General features: G+C 39.5%; 1 protein-coding gene across 3 annotated transcripts in view; it reads right to left on the bottom strand.

The window, feature by feature from the left end:
• The window catches only part of FAM135B (family with sequence similarity 135 member B), a 195437-nt gene that overhangs the window by 124629 nt on the left and 48017 nt on the right, over positions 1–22791 (bottom strand). For all 3 annotated transcript variants that reach the window (XM_054273529.1, XM_054273619.1, XM_054273712.1), the window contains exon 2: positions 3885–3980. In XM_054273529.1, coding sequence (XP_054129504.1) covers positions 3885–3961 — 77 coding nt within the window. In that variant the 5' untranslated portion in view covers positions 3962–3980. The remainder of the gene's footprint in view (positions 1–3884; positions 3981–22791) is intronic.

Genomic DNA, 22791 nt, shown 5'->3' with positions numbered 1-22791 from the left:
TTTTCAGGTACTCATCTGATGAGGGAGGCACTGATGGATTGCTGAACCCCAGTTTGTTGGGAAAAGGACCTGCTGCATTTTGTCCCTAAAGGAATGACTTCATGGCTAAGTACACTGAGGCCCAGGTGTCCATCTGGTAGTTAACAGGGATGTTTTGCCACTCAAAAGCTTAGTCTATTAAGTCAGAGTGCCTTCTTTCCAGCAGCTCTGAATGCTATTGATCCCTGGTCTGGTCCTTGTAGGGTTTTGCAAGCTCTGAAACCACTCATCTTTTCTCCAGGGCAATGGTGCCTTCCTTTCAGAAGAAACTGGATTTCATTTTCCCACTCATTTTTAATCACCACCACCTCTCACACACATAAACCACCAGTGTAAGTGTGAGACACTTACAAATTGCAGCCTGGAATTTGAGGATTGAGAAGACTGATAAGCAGTGGATTCAGTGACCAGGGACTCACCTTGGTCCTAGTTTTATAATACATTGATGCCAGAATCCTACCACAGCTCAGTCCCTATTTCAGCTTCTTTGTGCCCTCTCTTTCCTCACAAACTCCAAATATTACTCACCCAATGGACGCAGTGATTGTGGAGTTAACTTTTTCCTCAGTCAAATAGATTTTGAAAAGCTTTAAGAAAAAAAGGTGCAGAAGGATTGCTTCTGACAGAACCAGACAAATCAATTAATTGATCTCCGGCAGTCAGGGATAATTTTATTTCCTACTCTATTAAGGAAAATCAGAATCAGTTAGCTAATTTCACTAGAGAAAATGTCACCAGTTATTAAGCAGCACATGATAGAAAGAATTAAAGATGGAAAGCTCAAAAATGTTTTTCCTTCCAGAAATTGCATTACTTATTTCTCAACCTTTAGAACTCTGGCATCAAGCAACATTGCAAATCCTTTGTTTGACCAAAAAAAAGGTTTTCTTCCCCTCTAGCAGCACCTACAGCATTTAACCTTTGATGTCTATAAATACTGACACGGGTATATTTGTGCTGCAGAAGAAGATATATTTAACAGTAACTGACCAAACTACCTGCAACACATAATTTACTGACTGTTCCTGATATATATTTGCCAAAAACATAAAACCATGACAAATGTTCACCAAAAAAAAAAAAAAAAAAGCCCTGATTTTTGTATAATATCTATTCATACAGGTAAAGAAACATTGTTCAAATAGCACAAGTTGTAGTTCAAATAATTTAAGGAGCTTCCATTTCTCATGGGGAGTAGAAGTGACAACTGGCTGTGCATGCATACAGATTTCAAAATAGCATCCAGTAAAATCAAAAATAGAACAGGGCCATTACCAGCAGCCTAACACTTTAAAGCACTTTGTGACTTATGGACAGCAGATCATGTCCTTAATCAAGCTTGATTAACTGTCACCCAATGGTTCCAGAAGGGCTGATTCTTCCTAAATCATCTTGATTTATTCATTCCTTTATTTGAGTGGAGTGCTCTTCTTGAAAAGACTCGTGGTTGGCACAGCCACACTCTCCCAAAGGGCAATGCTTTCAGAAGGACTGTTAGCCAAGACTGAGTGGTTTGGGAAATATTGCCCTCATTTTTAAAGCTGCCAAGTTCCAAATCAGAAATTTCAGCCTTGTCAGTTAGGCATACAGGAGTAAGACTATTCTGTATTTGTGGGCATATTCAGGGTTTTTATTATGATTTTTTATTATGTTTTTGTACCAAAATGTTAGGAGTGAAAATAGATTATATAAATTATTACTAGGGCTCTTTGGTTTTGTTCATGCTTTTGAGGTAAAAATACCACAGCATGTTGGGTTCCCATAGAAAATAAGATGAATTTCAATTTCACTGCTTTTCTGATAGACAACACTTTATAAATCACCTTTCTGACCTTCGTCAGGACAGAATGATATTGATTCAATTTACAAGTCACTCATACACATCATTCTCAATTCTTTCACACTCTCATCTGTGGAGACCATGTAAATCCAAGATATCGTCTATAGCCAATATCAACAATGGCAATATAAAAATGCCAAAATAAAAGTGTCCCTGAGTTAAAATGGAATTTGGCAAGCTCATCCACTCTTTCTTTTCACATGTTCATGATACAGTGAAAGGGCCTGCTGAGCAGATGAAGTCAGCCAGAGGATAGTGACCAGCAAATATGAGACACAAAGGTTTTGCTGGAAATGCAAAGGTTAAAACGATGGAAGGAAAGCAAATGTAATATTGTGCAGGATACACTGAAACAAAAATTATTGCAAACAACTTAATGCAGTATAACCTATAGTATCATGTGTTTGGAATATTAATCAGTAAAGCAAGGTAAGTACCAGTGGGGAAAAAAGCAAAAGTAATTAGGAACTCATTAGTGTGACAGCTGAATATATTATCTGTGTTAGTGCTAGGCTTTCCCCCACACCAGAGATTTGATCTGATTGTCAAAGCCAAAGAAAGCATTTTACAGAAATGATTGAATGCAAAATCAGGCCAACACAAGAAAAAAACAGGTATGTCATCACACTGGAACATGGAAAGATTCCTGGCTAACCTCTGAACATCCTTTTGTCTAAATCCAAAAACACAGAGCCCACAGATGGAAGTGGATTTTTAGTTGTGAGGAAGATCAAAGACATTATAGTGATCACCAGAAACCAAGGGGGAAAAAAAAATCCATAGTTAGATTTTCCTTCTGTTATCATAAGGACCAGAATGCACATGAGATTTTTTTAATAGCTTGGATAAACCAAACGGCTCAAGCATAGAGGTTTCTTTTTCAGTTTGACACCAGTAGTTGACAGAGTCAGAATACTCTCTAACATAAACTTGGTGGATATTCTCTTGGAGGAGCAACAGAATGACAGATGCCAGCTGTTAAAACCAAATAAAGCTGTGTTTCCTTCATTCAAGTTCCCAGTATTTTTCCCACACAGTTCATCAAAGTAAATCAAATAACAAAATGCTGCTATACTGATGGAAACAGCTCTACCTAATCCATCCCAATACCTGAAACAATTCCCTGGTTTTTGTGGGGGAAATGGTGCTTGAGACAGACAAATCAGCTGTGAACCACCCCAGTGCCAAGCTAAGGCTTGAAAGAGAATATTTAATGTTCTGTAAACATCAGTCGTGATAGGTGAAAGAAAATAGTATTCCCCTAGACCCACTGTTTTCCATGAAGTACATTCTTTTGACCTGAGTGTCCTGGTCTCTCCCAAGAGTGCCTCTTTGTCTAATTTTTTTTTTTCTGAAGAATACCTGTGGGGTGCAATATGCAAGCTGAGCAATAATTCACACCTGGCCAGGCTTCTTTATAGCCATCAGGGTTTTAAAAATCTACTAGGAAGAGTGGTGCAAAAATAATTGAGGCAAAAGTTTAACTAGACCAAAGCTGTACATCTCCTAATTTATGGAGATGTGAAAAATCAGTGTGGCCACCAGAAGCAGAGCTTTAGACAAATATGAGTATTCATTTTCCCTTCTGAAATGGTGGGATTCAGCTAACTTTCATTAAAAGAATGTAGTCATTGGATTTATGGCCCTAAAATGAAATTGTTTGCATTATAATTCAATGCAGCAATCATTTACCACAGAGACTCAAAATCAGTCCAGAAGCATTTAAAACAGCCATTGCACTTATATCTGAACAAGGGCTTAAAATAATTTGGAGCATAACAACATTGTATTGCAAAAACAAGTCAGTCAGTCTGAGTTTATAGTGAAAGAAATGTACATTGATCTTCCTTGACAGCAATGAAAGCCCAATGACATCCTTCTCTGCCCTGGAGATTGCATGAAATATAACTGCACTTGGCAGAAAAGAACCTGTTTTGCAATTTAACTCTTTTCTGTAGGCTGCTCCTCTGCTGTCAGCTGCATATTAATGGAAACATCAACTCACCCCCTCTGGAAGAGGTCCACATTATGGAATTTGTGTAGCTCCACAGAAAACTCGACCGTTCCCTGAACCTCAGACATGGTTTTTTCAGGTCATCACCTAAATAACACATATATAAAGACATTGTAAACAAACCCATGAATGGATGATTTCATTTTAGTCAGCATCTTGGGGTCCATGCAAAGCTTGAAATCGACTGATATCAGTTGGAATCTTTCCAATGACATCATTTGGCTCCATCTTCAGGAAAACTCGCTAAAAGCCAGATCAAAGCAGTAATTAAGAGAGGTAAGAAGTCTAATTAAGCCTGAGGACAGAATGATAATATTATGAAAAGTATAAGAAGCAAAAAGTAAATAACATATTATGTGCAAGAATCTCAAAGCAAATTTTAATTAACTCTCTTGCTGCTCTTGTATGGGAAATTGATTTTTTTTTTTCTTCTCATTTTATGAAATGGCAGATTTCCAGGGTCAGCACAGCTCATTTCTGTAAAAGCATAGGCCAAAAAGACAGGAACCCTAGATAGATGAGTGCAGAATTCAGATTTCTCGTTTTTTTGACCCCTCCTATGACTTAAATAAAGTCCCAGAAGGGAAGCTTCTGAGGGAATATGAATAATTTAAATATTAATGAATGGAAGATATTCTTTTAAAGAAAATGCTGACAGTCATGGCCCCTAATAGGCCACAACAGTCAGATCAAGATTTTGAAGCATTACAGCCATTTACACAGTACATCTCATGTGCTTATTGAATCACAGAATAATTCAGGTTGGAAGGGACTTCAGGAGGTCATGTCTCACTCAAGGAAGTAAGTTTCCAAACCAGCTCTATTTAATACACAAGTGTACATCCTTAACATTTCCCTAATTATAGCAGAGGCAATCCAAGGACTTTTACAGCTTTTGGACAGATTTTCAATTATTTTTTGCCCTTCCTTTCTTCCCCCATCTCCTCCTCTGCAAATGTACTGCTGGCAATCTGCCAAGCTGCCTGCAAATTTTCTGTAGAATCAATAAGAGGATAAAGATTAAATTTTTTTCATTAACACATTCAGAAGCAAGATTTTAGTTGTTGTTTGACAGCAGCCAAGTGCAGTCTCTGAGGAAGACCCATGTCAGGGTCTTAACAATTCCTCTTTCTGAGACATACAGGGCATTAAAGGCATATGTAGCTCAGATGCAAAGTGAAACATTTCTCCAGAGGTGCTAATCAATAATTTTCATGGCACTCATAGATTTGACTGTGTCCTTTAATGAAGCAGGAGTGAAGAGGATTTTGATACATGAAGTCCTCATATAAGCATTAGGCTTTAGATTTCTCAAGGCTTGCTCCTGATTAGTAATTTTCCAACTGACTGGCTTATTACACTGATTATTTTAAACTAAGTTTTTTTTCTGGCTATCCTTTCAAGCACTACAGTTTTTCAAAAAGATCTCATTCCAGAGCTAAAAGGTTATTAATTTTTCATTCACCATCCTCAGACTTTGGAATGGCAATAATGTGATGTAAAATATATGTAATATATGTCTATAACTGTGAGAAAGAAAAATAAAATTGCTAAGCTACACATCTGATATGCCTCATGTGTCAGGCCATGATTTGGGTGTGCTGAAGGTATATTCAAACTCTAGTACTTGTCAGGGAATCACAGAATAAACTAGATTGGAAAAGACCCTTGACCTAGCACCACCTTGTCAACCAGAGCAAGGCCCTGAGTGCCACATCCAGTCTCGCTCAAACACCTCCAGCGACAGTGACTCCACTGTGAGGAAGGAAATCCTGGAGATGAGAGCTCTTTTTCAGAGTAGTAATTGGTAGCTGATGTTAATGAAGTCGATAAGGTCTTAATTTGAAGTGTTGGTCTGTTGTTAAATATGGAATGTTAGAGTGCTAGGACTTGCTTTCAGTTGCCGTTGCTAGCTGTTGCTATTTTACCCTGTATTTGTATCTCTCCTCGTCATACTTTGTATTTGTACCCCTTGTTAGTCTGTTGTTAAACTTTGAATGTTAGTATTCTAAGACTTGCCTTTAGTTGCCGCTGTTAGATGTTGCTATTTTACCCTGTATTTGTATCTTTCCCTGTCATACTCTGTATTTGTACCCCTTTCCGTCTCACCCCGGATTTGTATCCATTTCCCTCAGGAACCACTTCCCCTGCTCCCCTGCTCCCAGGAGGACTTGCACCCAGACTGAATTTACATGAGAGGCTGTGGGAACTATATGAACCCTCTCAAAACAACGAACTAGCACACAAACTTTGACTTTAGCCCATCAGAACCACACTAAGTCACCCACTCTTGGCCAGAGCCGGATTCCGTCCTGTCACCATAACTTTAATAGTACCCAGCTTGCAGCCAATATTTGCCTTCCTAAGGACTCTCATGAGGATGGAAGCCCTAGCTCTGCTGAGAGACAAAGCTGTACTCTTCTTCCTCAGCGTCATCCAGTGGGAGCAGTGGAGGTGTGTGTGACCCCTCAGGTTCCCCACCCAGAGCTGTCTTTAATAAAGGCCTTTTTAAGGGAGCTGGTCTCCTGCCCCTATTTATCATATCCACCATCTCCTTGGGCAGCCCATTCCAATGTCCAATCACTCTTTCTTCCTAAAATCCAGCCTAAACTTCCCCTGGTGCAGTTTAAGACTATGTCCCCTTGTCCTGCTGCTGCTGCCTGGGAGAAGAGACTGATCCCCACCTGCTGCACCCTCCTGTGGGGAGCTGTAGAGTGATGAGATCACCCTGAGCCTCCTTTTCTCCAGGCTAAATGTCAGAGCCCAGGACATTCCTCTGGCTGCCATGGAGGACTTGAGACCCTGGCAAGGGGGCTCAGAGACCTTGGCACAGAGCCAAAGACCTTTGATTTTAACCCATGGAAACAATTACCAACTTTGTGCAAGGAGTTACAAGCCACAAGAGTTTGAATAGAATGATAGTGAATTTATCACAGGGTGAAGATGTCAAAGTTTGAGGTTTTTAGAATCGGTGTTCAGGAGGCAAGAGGGAGGAATCTGGGCATATCCTTTCTCCTTCTTCTTCTTGTCCTCCATCTTCTGCTGTGATGGTGGCACTTTTGGATTGGTTTAGAGTAGAGAAAAACTGTCTAACATAGGTGATAGGTATTGGAAAATTATTGTAAATAAAGTTCATGTAGTTTTTAGTATAAAAAGATAACACTGCCCTGAGGGCAGTCAGTGTGCCACAAACCAACCTGCCAGGTAGATCTCAGCAGGTCAGAAGGACAGTGTATTAGATAAGAAAAAATAAACAACCTTGAAAAGCAGAACCAATGCATCTAAGCTTCTTCTTTGGTCTCAGGGCTGGGAAAAAGAGACTTTGTGACACCTCGGGGTCATCTCGACACCAGAGACCTCTACAGCTAAACACCCCCAGCTCCCTCAGATGCCCCTCATAGGATTTGTGTTCCAGACCCTTCACCAGCCTTGCTGCCCTTCTCTGGACCTGCTCCAGCACCTCAACATCCTTCCTACACTGAGGGGTCCAGAACTGGACACAGCACTCCAGCTACAGCTGTGTAGCACTACTACAGCACTACTAAGCAGTGCTGAGTACAGGGGAATAAAAGTAATACTTTTTGTTTCATTTGTCCCCCATTTCAACAGGAATGAAACTCATATTTTGTCCTCTTACTTTTTGGCACAGATTGAGAAGGTGTACACAGTTTGTAAGTCATGGATATGACATATCCACCAGGTTGTGTGTGAGTGCCTGTGTGTGATAGTACTGCCTGAGTCAAAAAGAAGACTGAGTGGGAAGCTAGTAGGAAACCATGCAAACCACAAAGCAATACTCTGACAAGGTATTTAGTCTTGAGGAGAGTGCTAATTAAAAGAATTGCCTCTGGCAATATATCTGCATGTTGGGCTGAGGCATATTTCCCTAGACCAAAAGCTCAGGATCAAAGGAAACTCCATGCTTTTGAAGACACCAGTGTAAAGAGGAGAGGTGTGAATGGATGGCCAGCCAGTTCAGCCCAGTACCAATATTGTCAAAGACAGAAATGATGATGTGAAGTTAAGATTAACTAAGGTATAGGGAAAATTTAATAGATGGAAATATACACATCGGTCTTCCCTGTATTTGCAGTGTATTTTTCAAGCTTTACACCTCTTCAAAACAAATACAGAAGTCATCCCAAAACCAAAAAACAAGCAGCAAAAAAACAAAACCCTGTTTCTGTAATTTTATTTCCCTCACTGATCACCAGAATTAAAGTGCAAGCACCTGCTACACCAGTTAGAACTTCCACCCACCCCAGCAGCACACCAGAAGATCAGATCCAGATCCAGACCCAGATCTATGCCCCCAGCACTAGAGCCTGGTACTTCAGGGAGCACCTCACAAATACCAAAAAGGGGCCTCTGGTGCCACTTATTTTCAGGCACTTAGCAAGGTTCAAAGAATCCTGCTAAGACACATGGGTATAATTCTTCAACTCAAGAAGCTAGGAAATCTGACAAAATAGCTGCAGGCACCACTGGATCAAGAAAATATTAAGTAATTAAAATAATGTACTAATTTTTAACTTTTTTAACAGGTGCCTGCTTAAAGAAACCTTATCATAACCTTCCAAAATGCAGGGCTCATGAAGGACCTCTGATCAACCCTTGTGTGGGACAACCTTGGGTTATAAATAGAGCAATAGCTGCTAAAAATAATATTGAAGGTTGCCATGACATCACTATTGTAAAGACAATAGGGAATGCTGCCAGTATTGAAGTATCATCAGTTATCTAATAGGCAGTTTAAAGAAAAATATAGAGGTCATATTTGGGAAGGCTTTAGTGTATTTGGATTTCTGAAATGTCTGCTTCTATATCAAGCTCCTTGCATTTTTCAGAAGAGACCTTAAGACAACATTAATAAATATCAATGCAAAGCTAATAAAGTAACATGGGAAGTGTTTTGGCCATCTGCTCCTGTGAAAGCAGTGCCATGGTCACCCTGGTCACCCCAAAGCACTGGATGGCTTCAGATGGCACTGTCACTGTCCCTGGCTGTGCTGTGCTGTCCTACACGCACCAGTGGCACGAGTCAGGTCACCTGGCTGAGAGTTTGTCCTTCCAGCTGGGGTTGGTGTCCTAGCAAGGGACAGGAAATTTCAATTGTCATTTCACTTAGAGAAAGGACACATCAACTGAAAATCAGAATCCTTTATACAAATAAAGCCTATGAAAATCTATATATTTAAAGACTGGAGACTGTCTCACTTGCATTTTTAAAGAAAGGCTGGATTTTATTCCCCACATCCCCATTGCTGTCAGTGGAAATACCTTCTGCACTGGAGACTGTTCAAGAAATGATATTGGCTAAATGCAACCTTTTTAATTTACAGTATTTGTACTTGATGGCATTTTAGGGATCCAGTCACCTGAGCAAGCCTCTGCCAGGAAGAGATTAGTTGATTATGTACCACAGACACCACTGTTAAAGACCTTGGAGATAAAAATAAATCTGACAATTTCCCACTGGAACAGCAATCACTGACACCCCAAACAAAGGGAGCTAGGGAAGGTGAGATGGGGAGAGAGCACATTGGATAGAAGGACAGGACACTACATAATCTGACATTTTATAGTTTATAGACCTTCTAATAGACCTTCTAGCCTTTGCACAACTACATCCAAGCAAAAAACAAAACATATTTTTTAAACATAAACTACTTTTTGTGTGTGTGTTTTTACCATTCTTAAGCATCTTTATTACAGAATCAGATTTAAAAAAAAAGGGGGGGGGGGGGGGAGGAAAAATACACCAAGGACAAAAGAATGAAATACTGTGTGACCAAGGGCAATGACTCATGAACTCAGAAGCATTCATTTAGGAGAATACAGCTACCTTTCAAGAAACACAGCCCTTACTATCTGCAGGATATCACCACTATCTTACTGGTTTGAAAACATATTTTATTTTATTGTGATTTTTTTGCAGAAGCTGGAATTTTTTTCAAGCTAGGCATTTATATCCTTTTTTTAAAATTTATTAGGAATTCCTTTATTAAGTTAATAAAGTCACAGTGATATAACTTTATTCTCCTCTCCACTAATGCCTTCACCCACTGTACTTCTAAGTAAGAAAAGTAAGAGGAATACAATACAAGGAGGACAGTAAACACACACATGCTCTGAGATGAGAGGATTAGAAGAAGCAAACTCATTAGAACAAATCTCTTTTTCATTGTTATTTTCCTTTTTAATTGCTCACTTTCCTGCAGCTAAACTGGATCCCAGTCCTTAGCACAGTGACTGCATCTCTTGGCTTGCCTGAGCATACATTAATTTCCTGAGACAAAGCAGTCACAAATGTCAGTAAGTCCTTCCACTACAATGCTGTCATTAGCTGTTCTCCACTTTACAGAACTTGTCAGCTTTTCCTGCCAGCACATCAGCAAAATGAGAGAGGTGAGCTCTTCACCTTCAAGGTGATGTCAAACGTTAGCACCTAATTTTGTTGAAATAAATCAAGCCAGTATTTCTCTTTTAAGATTTTCGGTGGCAATAAGACATTTCCTTTACACTTTAAAAGAAACCAATCTAAGTAGGCCACTAAAGATACAAAAAGTGACAAGGCTTGTCAATGCCATCAGTAGCCAAGTCTACCACTTGATCACAAGCCCATTTGTATTTTACCTCTCTTCCTAAATGTCCTGATGTGTCATCGACCCATTGAGCTATAAATAGCTCACCCATATGTTCCAAATCCAGATCCACCAGAGCCACTTCAGTTCTGGCAGCCTGCTCCACCTGCCCATTGTTGTCATGTTCTTCAGTGTCACAAGTGATAGGTACATGAGCATGTGCCTCTGGCTAGTCCATGATCATAGCCACATTTCCCAGGCACTCAGGATTTCCAGTCTGAGCCTGTTGCTTTATTAGTGAAACCACTTAGTGCATGAAAACATCAGTTTGAATGTCCAGCTGAACCCAGAAAACAGAGATGCAAAAATCACCTGTGCTGCAGCATCAACTACCTCTGAAGAGGCTCAAATTCCTTCTTAAGTTGCTAATATTTCTTTCTCAGCTGGAGTGTAACAGGCTTTAGATCCCCCATATCCCCTGTTTCTGGACCTTAGATGCCAGCCTAGATTCTCCTCAGGCTCTTTTGGCCAGATGTTCCAGATGGAGCCATTATTTCTGGCTGGGTTATAAAGCACATTTTTTACATCTTGCCATGTCTGGACTGGCCCAAATCATCACCCATTTAGTTTGTTCAAATGTTTGCTGCTGCTCAGCACCCCTTTTAAAGTCTTTCTTCTTAGGAAGAAAAAAAGGGAATTGGCACCTCTTTAAAAGTCTTTCTTCTTAGAAAATAGAGAGGGAGACTATAACCAGTGTAGATCAGACTATAACCTGGAGCATTCATTCTCCAAAAATCCATGACACCTAAGAAATCTTGTGCCTCTGTTTTGTTAGTTGTTATTTTATTGATCACACTCCTTGAGATATGAAAACATCTACCTTGCTGTTTTAGTCCTAAAATTTGAATTTTCATGTACAGGTCCATTTACCATACTTTGTTTTATAGCAGAAATAGGTTTCAAAATGATCTGGATTATTCTCTTCTCAAACACTTTCTCCTGCTGTGTTGCCCCACAAAATGATGCCACCAATGCACTGCAGGTGTTGGGAGCCTTGTTCCAGTGCAGTCTGTATCAATCCACAACAAATGGTAGGATTACGTTTTCACCTTTGGAATAGTAAATTCCAGCTGTACTGGATAGGTCTCCATGTGAAAGCAAACTGTTCCACACCAAAGAGTCTCAATTGTCACATTCTCAGAGTTGTCTGCCCTGTTCACCAGCAGTTGGTGCCTCTGTGTCTGTCCAGCTCATTTCACCTGGCTGTGGGTGTATGATAAATCTCATTAAAAAATCTCTCAGTGCATGTAATGAAAAATTTCACCACATGGACTGTGTGCACCAGAATTCACCCTCATCTCTGGATTCATCATTATAGATCACCTCCAACACAGCTGATTTCCTCAGATCCTGGATATCTCCTTCCATGGATATCCATTTCCTTTGAGACTTTGCAAATCTTTCCTTGAGGAAAACTGGATAAAGACTGCTTCTGCCAAAGAATGAGGCTCCTTGTTAATTGTCTCCATAGGAGGGTACCAGAAGTACAATCATGCCTTCAAGTCAGAATCCAAATACCAGATTAAACTCAAGATCAGTGTTTTAGTAACAAACCTCCCAGGCAAAACACCACTAATCACTGCAAAGCACAGCAAACTGCAAAGCCAACACCAATCTGCTAAAAAAAAAAAACAAAAAAAACCCCAACAAACAAACAAACAAAAACGAGTACGGCACAGATGACAGAAATGGATATCAAGAACAGATTAATCAATATTGTGATCCACAAATGTAAACATATATATAATTTCTGGTACGGTCTTAGCAATCTATCATTTCAAGCTCTTAGAGCTCCAAAGGTGCTAAAAAGAAGTGTTGTAATTTAAGCCCAGCTGGCAAATAAGAAACACACAACTCATTCACTTAGCCCCAGCAGGATGTGGGGAAGAGACCTAGAAGGGTAAAAGTGAGAAAACTTGTGCGTTGTGACAAGAATGGTTAATTATTCAAATATAATATTAGAAAAAAATAGTAATAGGAGTTTTGAAAAACAAAATTTAAAAAAAAAAAGTTAATACCCAAGAAAGAAAAATTATACAAGTGAAAACAATTCTCTACCACCAACTGACCAGTGTCCAGCCAGCCCCTGAGCAGCAGCCCCAGAACATCTTTCCCCCTAGTCTATCTGCTGTGGAGGATGAAATATAGTCTGGATTCTCCCTCCGGTCAGTTGGGGGCAGCTGTCCTGGCTCTATCCCCTCCCTACCCCTTGTGAACCCCCATCCTCCTCACTGGTGGGGTGGTGTAAAAGGCAGAAAAGTCCTTTACTCTGTGTAAGCTCTGCTCTGCAGTGATGCAAACATCCCTGTGTTATCAACACAGCCCCATACCAGCTACCATGAAGAAAATTAACTCTCTCCCAGCTAAAACCAGCACAAGGGACATGGCACATGCACAGTTAGACTCAATGATCTTCAAAGTTTTTTCCAACCTAAATGATTCTATGATTTTATCATGTAAAACTCAGCCCAAAGACTTGTTAGTCTTGTTGGACTTTTGAGTCAATGGATGTTTGTGATTTTCTATTTGTTCTCAAGTGTATAACAATATAAGACTTCAGTCTCAAGTCTTCTCTGGAAATCAAGTTATTTTCCACCATGAGAAACTTTCTAATGATCTCTTAGTCATGGAAATGTCAGGAATTCCTTTGTAAGGTCTCCAATCTTTACAACCACCTAAAAAATACCCAGCATAATTTACAGAATGAGATAACATCACAGGTAATCCCTTGCAGCTCTTTTGATAAGGTTTTTAGGCTTCCAGTCTGCTGTAATCCCTTGCAATTTTTCTCCAGTATTGAAACTAAAGATCTGTGATAAAAGTACAAGGCACAAAACAAATACAAGGCATATAATCTTGCTCAGTCATATCTGTGAAACATGCTTTTTATCCAGTGCATAAACATTTAGGAGGGTTTAAAATTATAAAGACTAATTTAGTTTTTAAACTCTAAAGAGCTAACTCAGTTTGGATGCAAGCCCTCAGAACAATCTTCCAATATTACCCAAAAAAAGTTTGCTGTTTAATATTCTCAGGAAAATCAATATTCAAAATTTTGTCAGATGCATTAGACATATGTTCACAGAGTGTAACACCATGAGTCACTTTTCCCAAGGTTCATTGATTGCTACCACTGAAATGTAATGAGTTAGAGAAACAAATACTAAAAGATCCTTTAAAAAATTACTCATAGCCCAAAGAGTACTCAGAGTGGATCACATAAGAAAGTAGCTGTGTTATTTTATGTATGTTTTTCTGCATTTACAAACTCCAATGTGATTTGTCTTTTACCATTACAACTAGAATTCACAAAGTACCAGCAGCATAATTTCACTGGGGGTAGAGGCCCATTCAACCTTCAGCAACAGAATTTGTGTTAAGATTCAAATCACTTGAACCCCACAGCTGAGAACTTTCACTCTAGATCAATAGCTTAAAATTTATGGACCACATGGAGTAAAAACAGACATTAACTACAGGATCCAAAGAAAATCACTCAGGAAAACAAGTCAACAACTTACTTCAATTCCTTTCACATTCTGTTCGTGAGGCCAGTCTACACTGGAGATTTTGCACAGGTCACCAGGTCCAAGAAGGCTGAGAAGCAAGTAAACTGGTAATTTCATGGGTATTTAGAGGAACAAATCTACTAAGACAAAAACCCAAAACCACCAGGTTGCTCCAGAGGATTTTAGGGCAGAACTGAAGAGGGACCGAATAAATGCCAGGTGCCAGTAGGCTGCTCTTGTGAGATATAAAGCCTTTGAGCTATTACACAGGATTAAATGTGAACACAGCTGTGCAAATTTAGGTCAGAGCATTCCCAAAAAAAAAAAAAAAAAAAAAAAAAAAAGAAAGAATGAAGAGCAGCCTCGATTTGTCCTCTGTTAGCACGCACCTGTCAGGACACCAGTGCTGAGTTCAGCTCAGCAAAAAACACTCTCTGCTTACACCAATTAATAATAACCTGCTGGTGGTGTTGTGCAAAAAATGAAGCAGCAGGGGAAATTCAGACAGAAGAGGAGGAAGAGCAAAACAGAAGGAAAAAGGAGATAATACAAATTTTCCCCTGGACTGCCTTCCCACTGCTACATAATCCTCTCTTCTTCACGCCTTCCCTACCTGTTCCTTCTCTGACTTATTTTCCTTCTTTATGGCCTTCAAAAGAAAAAGATATCTTAAAATTTTATGCACAACTGAGAGCTTAAATTCAGACTCCTCAGAACACCATCATCTTCAATCTTCAGCAGGTTTTGTGTCTTATTCCCACTGTTCACCTCGGTCTTTTTTTCTCATCTTCCTGTTGTCAGTCTTAGAAACACAAAGTGCATCAAAAGGCAGCAAGTTATTGAAGCCTATTTAGGACACTCAGATAGAATTATCCATCATTCTCACATTTGACTGAGCTCTTCTTCCCAGTAAAGGGAGATATATTCTTCTCAGTCTGGGCTTTTTTGTTGGATTCATACAGGAAATTAGGGCTCTTTAGGGGACTGACCTTATTTTCTTCTCATGTAGTCACAGAAGAGCCCCACAATTTATTTTTATAATTATTTATTAAAGCTCTACTCCAGTTCATACCTGACTGAAGTCAAAACTCCTTGGACATACATCTATATGAAATCTTTGGGACACTCAGAATGTTTGATCACATTCAAAACTTTGGCAACAGCTAAAGGCCAATTATGTCTTCTAAATTCTGAATGTTACAGCCACTTGACCAAGATCCTCCTTGTAAAAAGTCCTCTAATATGTTCTGTAGGGCTGCAAAGGAGAGGTAAGGAGAGTGGGATGCATCCTCTTGCAAGAGATATGGGGCAGCCTGATGCAGGAGTAAAGGAGCTCTCTGCTTTGGAGCACAAACTGTTACGTTAATAGAGACATCACCAAAGAATCCAGGTAAGAAACAGAGGAGCTTGAACATCAGCCTGATGCTACAAACTAGTCACAGCTAATAAACTAGTGACAGCTATGACAGGGAAAGCCTGCTGAGTTCTATGTTTTCTTGGCACTGTTTTGACTGCATTTCCATTTCTGGTCATGAAAAATTTTATGGCACTGTCTAACTGTGCTGTAAACTCAACTGTCCTTGTCAGACCTTTAATGCTTATTTTGCATTTTGCATGACCAAATTCACTGCAGAGTTTCTTGGACAAGGTACAGTCTCCTTCAGATGTTCTGAGGATGTTCTAAGTGAGCACATACTTCACATTAACTGCATTGATTATCCTTGTTTGTGAAAAATTTAAAGCACAGACACTTGCCCATGAGATTCATCTCACTCACTGTAAATGCCTTCATATGTATGAGGTGTTTTTAGCCTCACTGTAGTCAGTGGGGATATAGAAAATGCCTTCGACAGGGTTAATGTCACCATTTCTGGCTTCCAAGGGAGCTGAAAGCAACTTTCCTAGGTGCAGACATATGAGCCAAGTCCACATCTAGCTAGATGAATGCCAGTCATAGCCAAATTCCACACATAAACAGGCTTTTGAATGTGTGCACAGAATCAGTCATGGAAAGGGTGGGAGAGGTAGCAGGTATGTATCTCTGTATATACATTTGTACCTTATGTTGGACTTGATGATCTTGGAGGTCTTTTCTAACCTTAATGATTCTATGATTCTTATATGTGCTTAAAAAGGAAAAAGAAATAAAAAGCAAATTCTCAAAACTTGATACAATATGTTTTCCTTTCTTTGCCTGAAAACATTTTGCCTTCTATCACACATGTAGACATCCAGCTGGAATCAACAATCAGATTATCACTGGATGGAAAGGTGCTCAGCACTCAGGAGATAGGAAATGTCAAAGATAAGGCTGGCCATAGAGTCTCCATTATCTCCTTACTTAATGCACATGGATCAGGTTATGATCAGGCAATGATCAAAACCACGTCTGTCTCTTGCAGTGTTCAGGACATGCAAGGCCTGGGAATTAATCTGGGTGTTACAGGTGACAATTTTTTTGGCTTTTCAGACTTCAAAAGACATAAGGGAGATAGAATATTGTAAAAAAGAGACGACTCGGCTGATCCAAGAAATTCTGTGCATATTTAACAAGTCAAGATCTCTGTTGTCTTGTTCTCTTGAAACAAGTTTTGAGCAAGTTAAAGGCTCTTAATACAGCCTGTTATATTCAATAAAATTATCTGAAGTTGCTAGAAATGAAACACTGTCAGCAGATGTTATATTTCATGTGAAGTCAGTGGAGTTATTGATGTTTGTGAGGAGTGACTGAACTGTTTGCAGTGCTGGACCAAAAGAGAACAGCACAACAAGAGGTGTTGTACCTTCACACACTGAACAAGAGCAGAATTCAGAGCTCTCGAAATCTGACAAGCAGTTGTGGTTCAATTACCATCACCAGAAATGCTCAAAGGCTGGGACAGGGTGGAGAAATGTCCCTGGAAATGTTCAAGGCCAGGCTGGATGGGGCTTGGAGCAACCTGGTCCAGGGGAAGGTGTCCCTGCCCATGGCACAGGGATGGGCCTAGATCATCTTTAAGGTCCCTTCCAGTGCAAGTCATTCTATGATTCTAAAAAGATAAGGATGTTGGTGAGAAAACTTTGACAGAGAGAGGTGGTCAGAGCAGCATCCACAGAACCAGGGTCTTGGTATTACTGGAAAAGGGAATATTTGCAATACTGAAATTAATACAATATGGCTTTACTTTCAGGCTCACCAAAAAAAAAAAAGTTAAAACCAACTTTTTCATCACTGTCCTCAGTTGTAAAACATTTAATAAATTGTGCACAAACTTTGAGGCAGACATTTATTACAAGGGCCATTGAGTACAATAGTAAGTAAAGAAGTTGCAGACCATTTTCCATCATAACAGCTCTTTGGATAGGCAGTAACTATTGAACTGGGATGCAATTAAGGGAGGAACAGGTGCTGTTTTAGAGCAGTGTGGTTTAAGTACAGGCAATAAAATATGCAGAGCCTTAATCAGAATTTTGACTAGTTTTAAGTGCTTGGGGCCGTGTTGATATAAATAACTGCATCAGGTTCTCCTAAAGAGCAAGAGCTAAATTAAGTGGTTTACAAACAGAAGAAAAGGCTGATTTATTGGTCATGGCACTGCTTGATCTGTGACAAAAATAGAAAGGGCCAACTGTGCCACTGCTAGACATGAAGCCAACACAACAGGGCCTGAGGTACAGCTGCTGAATACAGCAAGGCCAGACGAGTCTATCAAAACAACAGGAAATAAATTTATTTCTCAAATTCAGCCCAGCAGCTTGGCAAACTTCTCCAGAAGGTTTTGTGCAGCAAGTTTGCCTCACAGAAGGGCTGTATTATTTCTGAAGGCCATGACTCTTATTCCAGCTGCAGAACAGCTGTCCCTCAAGCTGGGCCGGTCATGCTACAAGGATGCTGCTCTCAGGGAGCTGAGGTCCCTTCTCAAATGAGCAAAGGCTGGCAGAAGTTATGGTGAGTTTTGAGGTGCAGTCGGACATGAAGATGGATTTCCTTTTAGAGTACTGGGGCCACTGGCAACCCATTAATGGTTGAAAATTCCTGATTCTCAGCAGCATCTAAGTGTTAGCTTTGGTGTTGTCTTTAACACAGGTACTTGAGTTGTGAAACAAGCAGCCTCTGAAGAGGAAAGTGAGATCTTAAGAAAACAGAGATATCCAGCTTTTCCCCTGAAATACCTTTTGTGTGTGCCCAAGAACATCCAGCAAAGTAAACTTGAGCAACACAGACAGGGAACTTTCTAGAAAGGCAGCCACTGAGGCACCAGCACCACCATCCTGCCAGGTCACCTCCGTGTCCCCTGAAGATCTGCTTTCCTGGCAGTGGCTGTGACCAGACTGGATGTGTCCATGGCACACTGAGGGTGCACATGAACCAGCAATGAACTGCAGTTTTCTGATGTAGCTGGTAGAAACAATTTCATGTGGACATTCATACAAGAAACCCCATCATGTATAGAAATTTGGAGACTTTGTGAGGACAAGGCTGGACTGGCACCACACCTGCAGGACATTAAAATGAAATTCTTCCTCTTAGATCCACTCCTGCTTCCTTCCTAATTTTGTTGTCAGACTGTTATTCCTGACAAACAACGTAAAGAAGGGCTAACTTTATCACCTGTTGCATTGTTTTTTGGGTTTATTTAACCTCCTAAAGTCAAAGCTTCATGCTCACAGGGACATTCTATGCCTTATTGAAGAAATACTTAAAAAACTTAAGGGACATTAAATTTTTATTTTTGGTCACTGTCGCATAGCAGTACTGAGTGTGTTTTGGTACAATATAGCAGTGATGATCACTTTTACTAGTTTGTACAGTTTAAAATTAGTGATCTTGGAGCTCCATTTAATTTTAGTTTAGTTAATGCAGACATACAATTTCAATCAACAGCCAGAATCAGACTGTGAACACACTAAATACTTCAATTTTGTAAAAATTACAACACTTCCCATATAAATATTTATACTTAAATAAACATAACACGAAAAAAGAATATAGGAAACCATCCTATAATGGAAACCTTCATTTCCAAAATAAAATATTCCAAATTTGAAAGTTGTGGAGTAATTCTCCCAGTTACTTGCCTTTTCCACACTAAAATTCTGCTTTGTAATTTCAGGAATGAAAAAAGTTTTCAGCACACTTCCTCATGTCTTTAGAACATTAGATAGATTAGGCATCCAGATATTTTAATAAAGTTTCAGGAAAAATCAGATGGAAAGATGCAACTCTGCCTGAGAAAAATTAAATTAAACTATTCTCTGCTAGACCTTTCTATATTGTGTGGCATAATCTCAGCAAAATGAAGTAATGAACCCAACACCATGACAAATTTCCAGACAGCAAAGGTGTCATTTTGTTAATTTTGCTCCCATTTTGCTAATATACTGCACATCCAGGAACAAGAATATCTCAAGGAAAATATGTATCACACCAATATCTCATACAGCACTAATTACACAATCTCACACCAAGCTGCTGAGCTAAAAACCAAACCAAAACAGCTCCTGGTGCTCCTGGCCAGGAATTCTCTAAGAACAAGACACCAGAAACAGAGAGGTTGTCTATGAGCAGAGGAAATTTCATCACTTAAGCTGGATCTGGGACAGCATTTTGGATGGAAGTTATTCATAGAAGGAATCTTATGCAAACAAGGCTGAGATGCAGCCCAAATTTTTAGTTTTATGCCAAATGATACTGTTCAGATTTCTGCTGGCACATGGGAATTTACCAGATTATTTGTTTCTTTCCAGCTTAAAATAAAAATGTAGTTTTGAAAATTATTGACAGCATTTCCTAATTAACTGAATTATCTCTAGAGGACTAGCCTCCAAATCCTGGCATTGCTAATTTTTTGAGCTCCTTGTATTTACATATCTCACAGGGAACATCCATGATCTCTTAGGAATGAAGAGTCAGCTTGTGAGAGGCACTAATTAACTAACCAATGTCAGGCTCAGATCAATCATCTCTATTAAAACAAGCAGAAGATTTTTCCTCCATCTCCAAACAAGACAGGTGTGAACCTGAAGTCAAGTGAATGCAGTTAACCAGAAAGTTGTAACAAAAACCAGGTACATAAACATCTAAATAAAATTCCCTGACATGTGACTATCCCTGTTCAGAAAATGTTTGTTTAGAACAAATAATAGCACAAATCTGCCCTGTTCCTGTTGGATTTTCATAGTTCTTGGCAACAGATTAATCATTCCTGGTGTCCCACAATCAAATTCTTAACCCTCATTGGTTTTGGGTTTTGTATTAGAAATACAATAAACACAGAGAACATCAGAGCACTCAGTGCTTTGTGCAGCTTCACAAACCCCAGCAAATACCTCAGATTTCCTATGGCCTCATTTTACCTCTGCTGCAGAAGGTCTAGCCAATTTTAAAATTCCATATGACTTTTGTTAAAGGCATAATTTTATTTCCAGAACTCACAGTAGAACTGATGATGGGCCTGCAGAGCTGAAATGAGCTGAAACTTCCTTTATGTGTGTATCTCACTTTGAATTTCAGGCACTAGCTTGCTGTGCAAGCAAACATTTCAGTTTTGATCTGAAAATCAACAATACACAAAGAACAGAGGGCCTCCAGGGTCTTTTTATTGCCTTTTGTAAAGCAGTGGCATTTTATTTCTCCTTTTGCCCCCTGAGAATGCTTATATCTATGTAAGATACTTTGGGCAAAGGGTAATTTAGGACACATTGCAGACTCAAAGGCAGAGTGTCAAAGTATTACTATTTTCACCCATAACACCAGACATGAAATTATTAAAGCTCTATTTTCAACAGCAATTGAACAGCTAGAGAGAAACTCCAAAGCCTAAACATAGATATCTAGTGTCATTTTATACCCCATGAGATATAAATAAAGGCAATTATTCCCAACTCTCAGTTTACCCACACTGTGGGTGAGTCCTGCTTTCTTTGGAAGCAGCAGCTCAATATCATATGAGGTGTCTTAAAGCCTCTCAAATGACAACACACATTTATGATTAGGAGCTGAGTGTTTTTTTCTAAATCTGCAAACAAATAGAACCTAGAAAGTGGCTGAACTCAGCCTGAAATAGCCACCCAAGTGAACTAATTCAGCCTCTACTGACTGCATCTCTTTCAGAAGTAATGGAACACTTGGATGAATACACAGAGTGCCTTCGCAACAGAATGGAGGTGCCTCAATGTGGGAATTCATCCCACCCTCAGAATGAAACCTACCTCACCTCCTCACCTCTTTTAGGTATGTACACATGAGCTACTTGTCCACAAAAGGGGAAAAAACCCAAAAAAAGTAGTAGATTCCCCTGACCCATTTCTCTCCATCCATCTAACACTGAAATGGGTCACACCACTTGTTCCCACAGATTAGCAGGAGAATCTTGGTGCTTATCCCTGATGTGGCTTCTCAAGGAGAGAAGAGAATCCCACTTCTGTAAAATGGGTATTGATCAAGATGTAGGTACCTGCCTTTCAGACATACCACCAGACATCCACACATACCTTCAGGCACTTACCATTCATTTGGAACTCTAAATTTTAAATTCCTAGATTCCACTGCTGTCCAAAACACAACTGATTCAGGCACTTACCATTCATTTGGAACTCTAAATTTTAAATTCCTAGATTCCACTGCTGTCCAAAACACAACTGAAAGGCAATTCCCTTAAGGAACTCAGAATTTCAAATTATATACTCAGAAAAAAGACTATTGCTAGGAATCTAAATGCAACTGTGGCCTGCAGATGTTATATCTCAAACAGAAAAATAAATAATAAGATTTAAAAATTGATCCAAGACTTTTACATTGAGACATCATGTATGGACATCACACTAATAACTCTTGGACGTTTAAATGAATTTTTTATTGTATTTATATTTTCCTAGTTTCTAAGGGCTGAATGGAATAGAAAGGTAAGATTAAATAATATCAGAAAATATCCCAGATGCAACAGGAATTATCCTATTAAACTAAGTCCTGTCCACTCACAGGTAGAAGTTCCTTTCACTTAAGTCCCAACTTCATTCTTTGCTTATAATTTTCCAATGCCACAGAGTCTGTTTCAGACCAATTTCCAGTTTTGATGCTATAAAATATCTGTTTTCCTCAGCTGATAGAAAGTAATCAGATATGTGTATACTGAAGAGCACTTTGGTGCTTCTCTGGGTTTAGAAATGTGAATTATTGTTGGAACAAAGTAGCAAAGCAGCAAGTCACTTCTTCCCCAGGAGTGATGGTCTGTCATCCTGGGCAGGAAAATATAGAGGGTTATTTTCTCCTACTCATGTTATCATCACCAACATCAGTTTTGAGTGCCTCACACAAGATCCCTTCCTTGTAAAAAAAAAAAGATTAAAAATCTGAGAAAAATAGTGTGATATCAAGGGGAAAGCCTCAACACATCTTTGGAGTTTTAATCACAATCGTGAACTTGATGTATTGAAGAAACATTCATCCTGGATTTCTGGTTTCATCTTCCTATTAGCAGCCAGACATCCATGAAATGTAATTCTCACACAGCGCTGAAAATGAGGAAAACAGACTGTACACACAACTGTGGCAGACACATGATTCCACTGGGCCATAAATAGCAAGTAGTGAAATGTTCTGTTCCCCTGCATCTGAACAAATATCACTGTGAAGCAGATGAAGACAGGAGACCCAAGTATTTACACTTGTATCATGAGGAAAATGCAGTCGTGTTTCCACCCTGACAGCAGAGACAGATGATGGCAGAGCAACTCCTGATGTTTCATGGTTTATAACAGCTGAGC

This window comes from Melozone crissalis, unplaced genomic scaffold (genome assembly GCF_028551555.1).
Source record: "Melozone crissalis strain CALT ecotype California unplaced genomic scaffold, PUWL_Pcris_2 ptg000002l_1, whole genome shotgun sequence".
NCBI lineage: Eukaryota > Metazoa > Chordata > Aves > Passeriformes > Passerellidae > Melozone > Melozone crissalis.
Note: the sequence above shows the minus strand (reverse complement) of the source record. Positions and strands in the feature narration are given on the sequence as shown.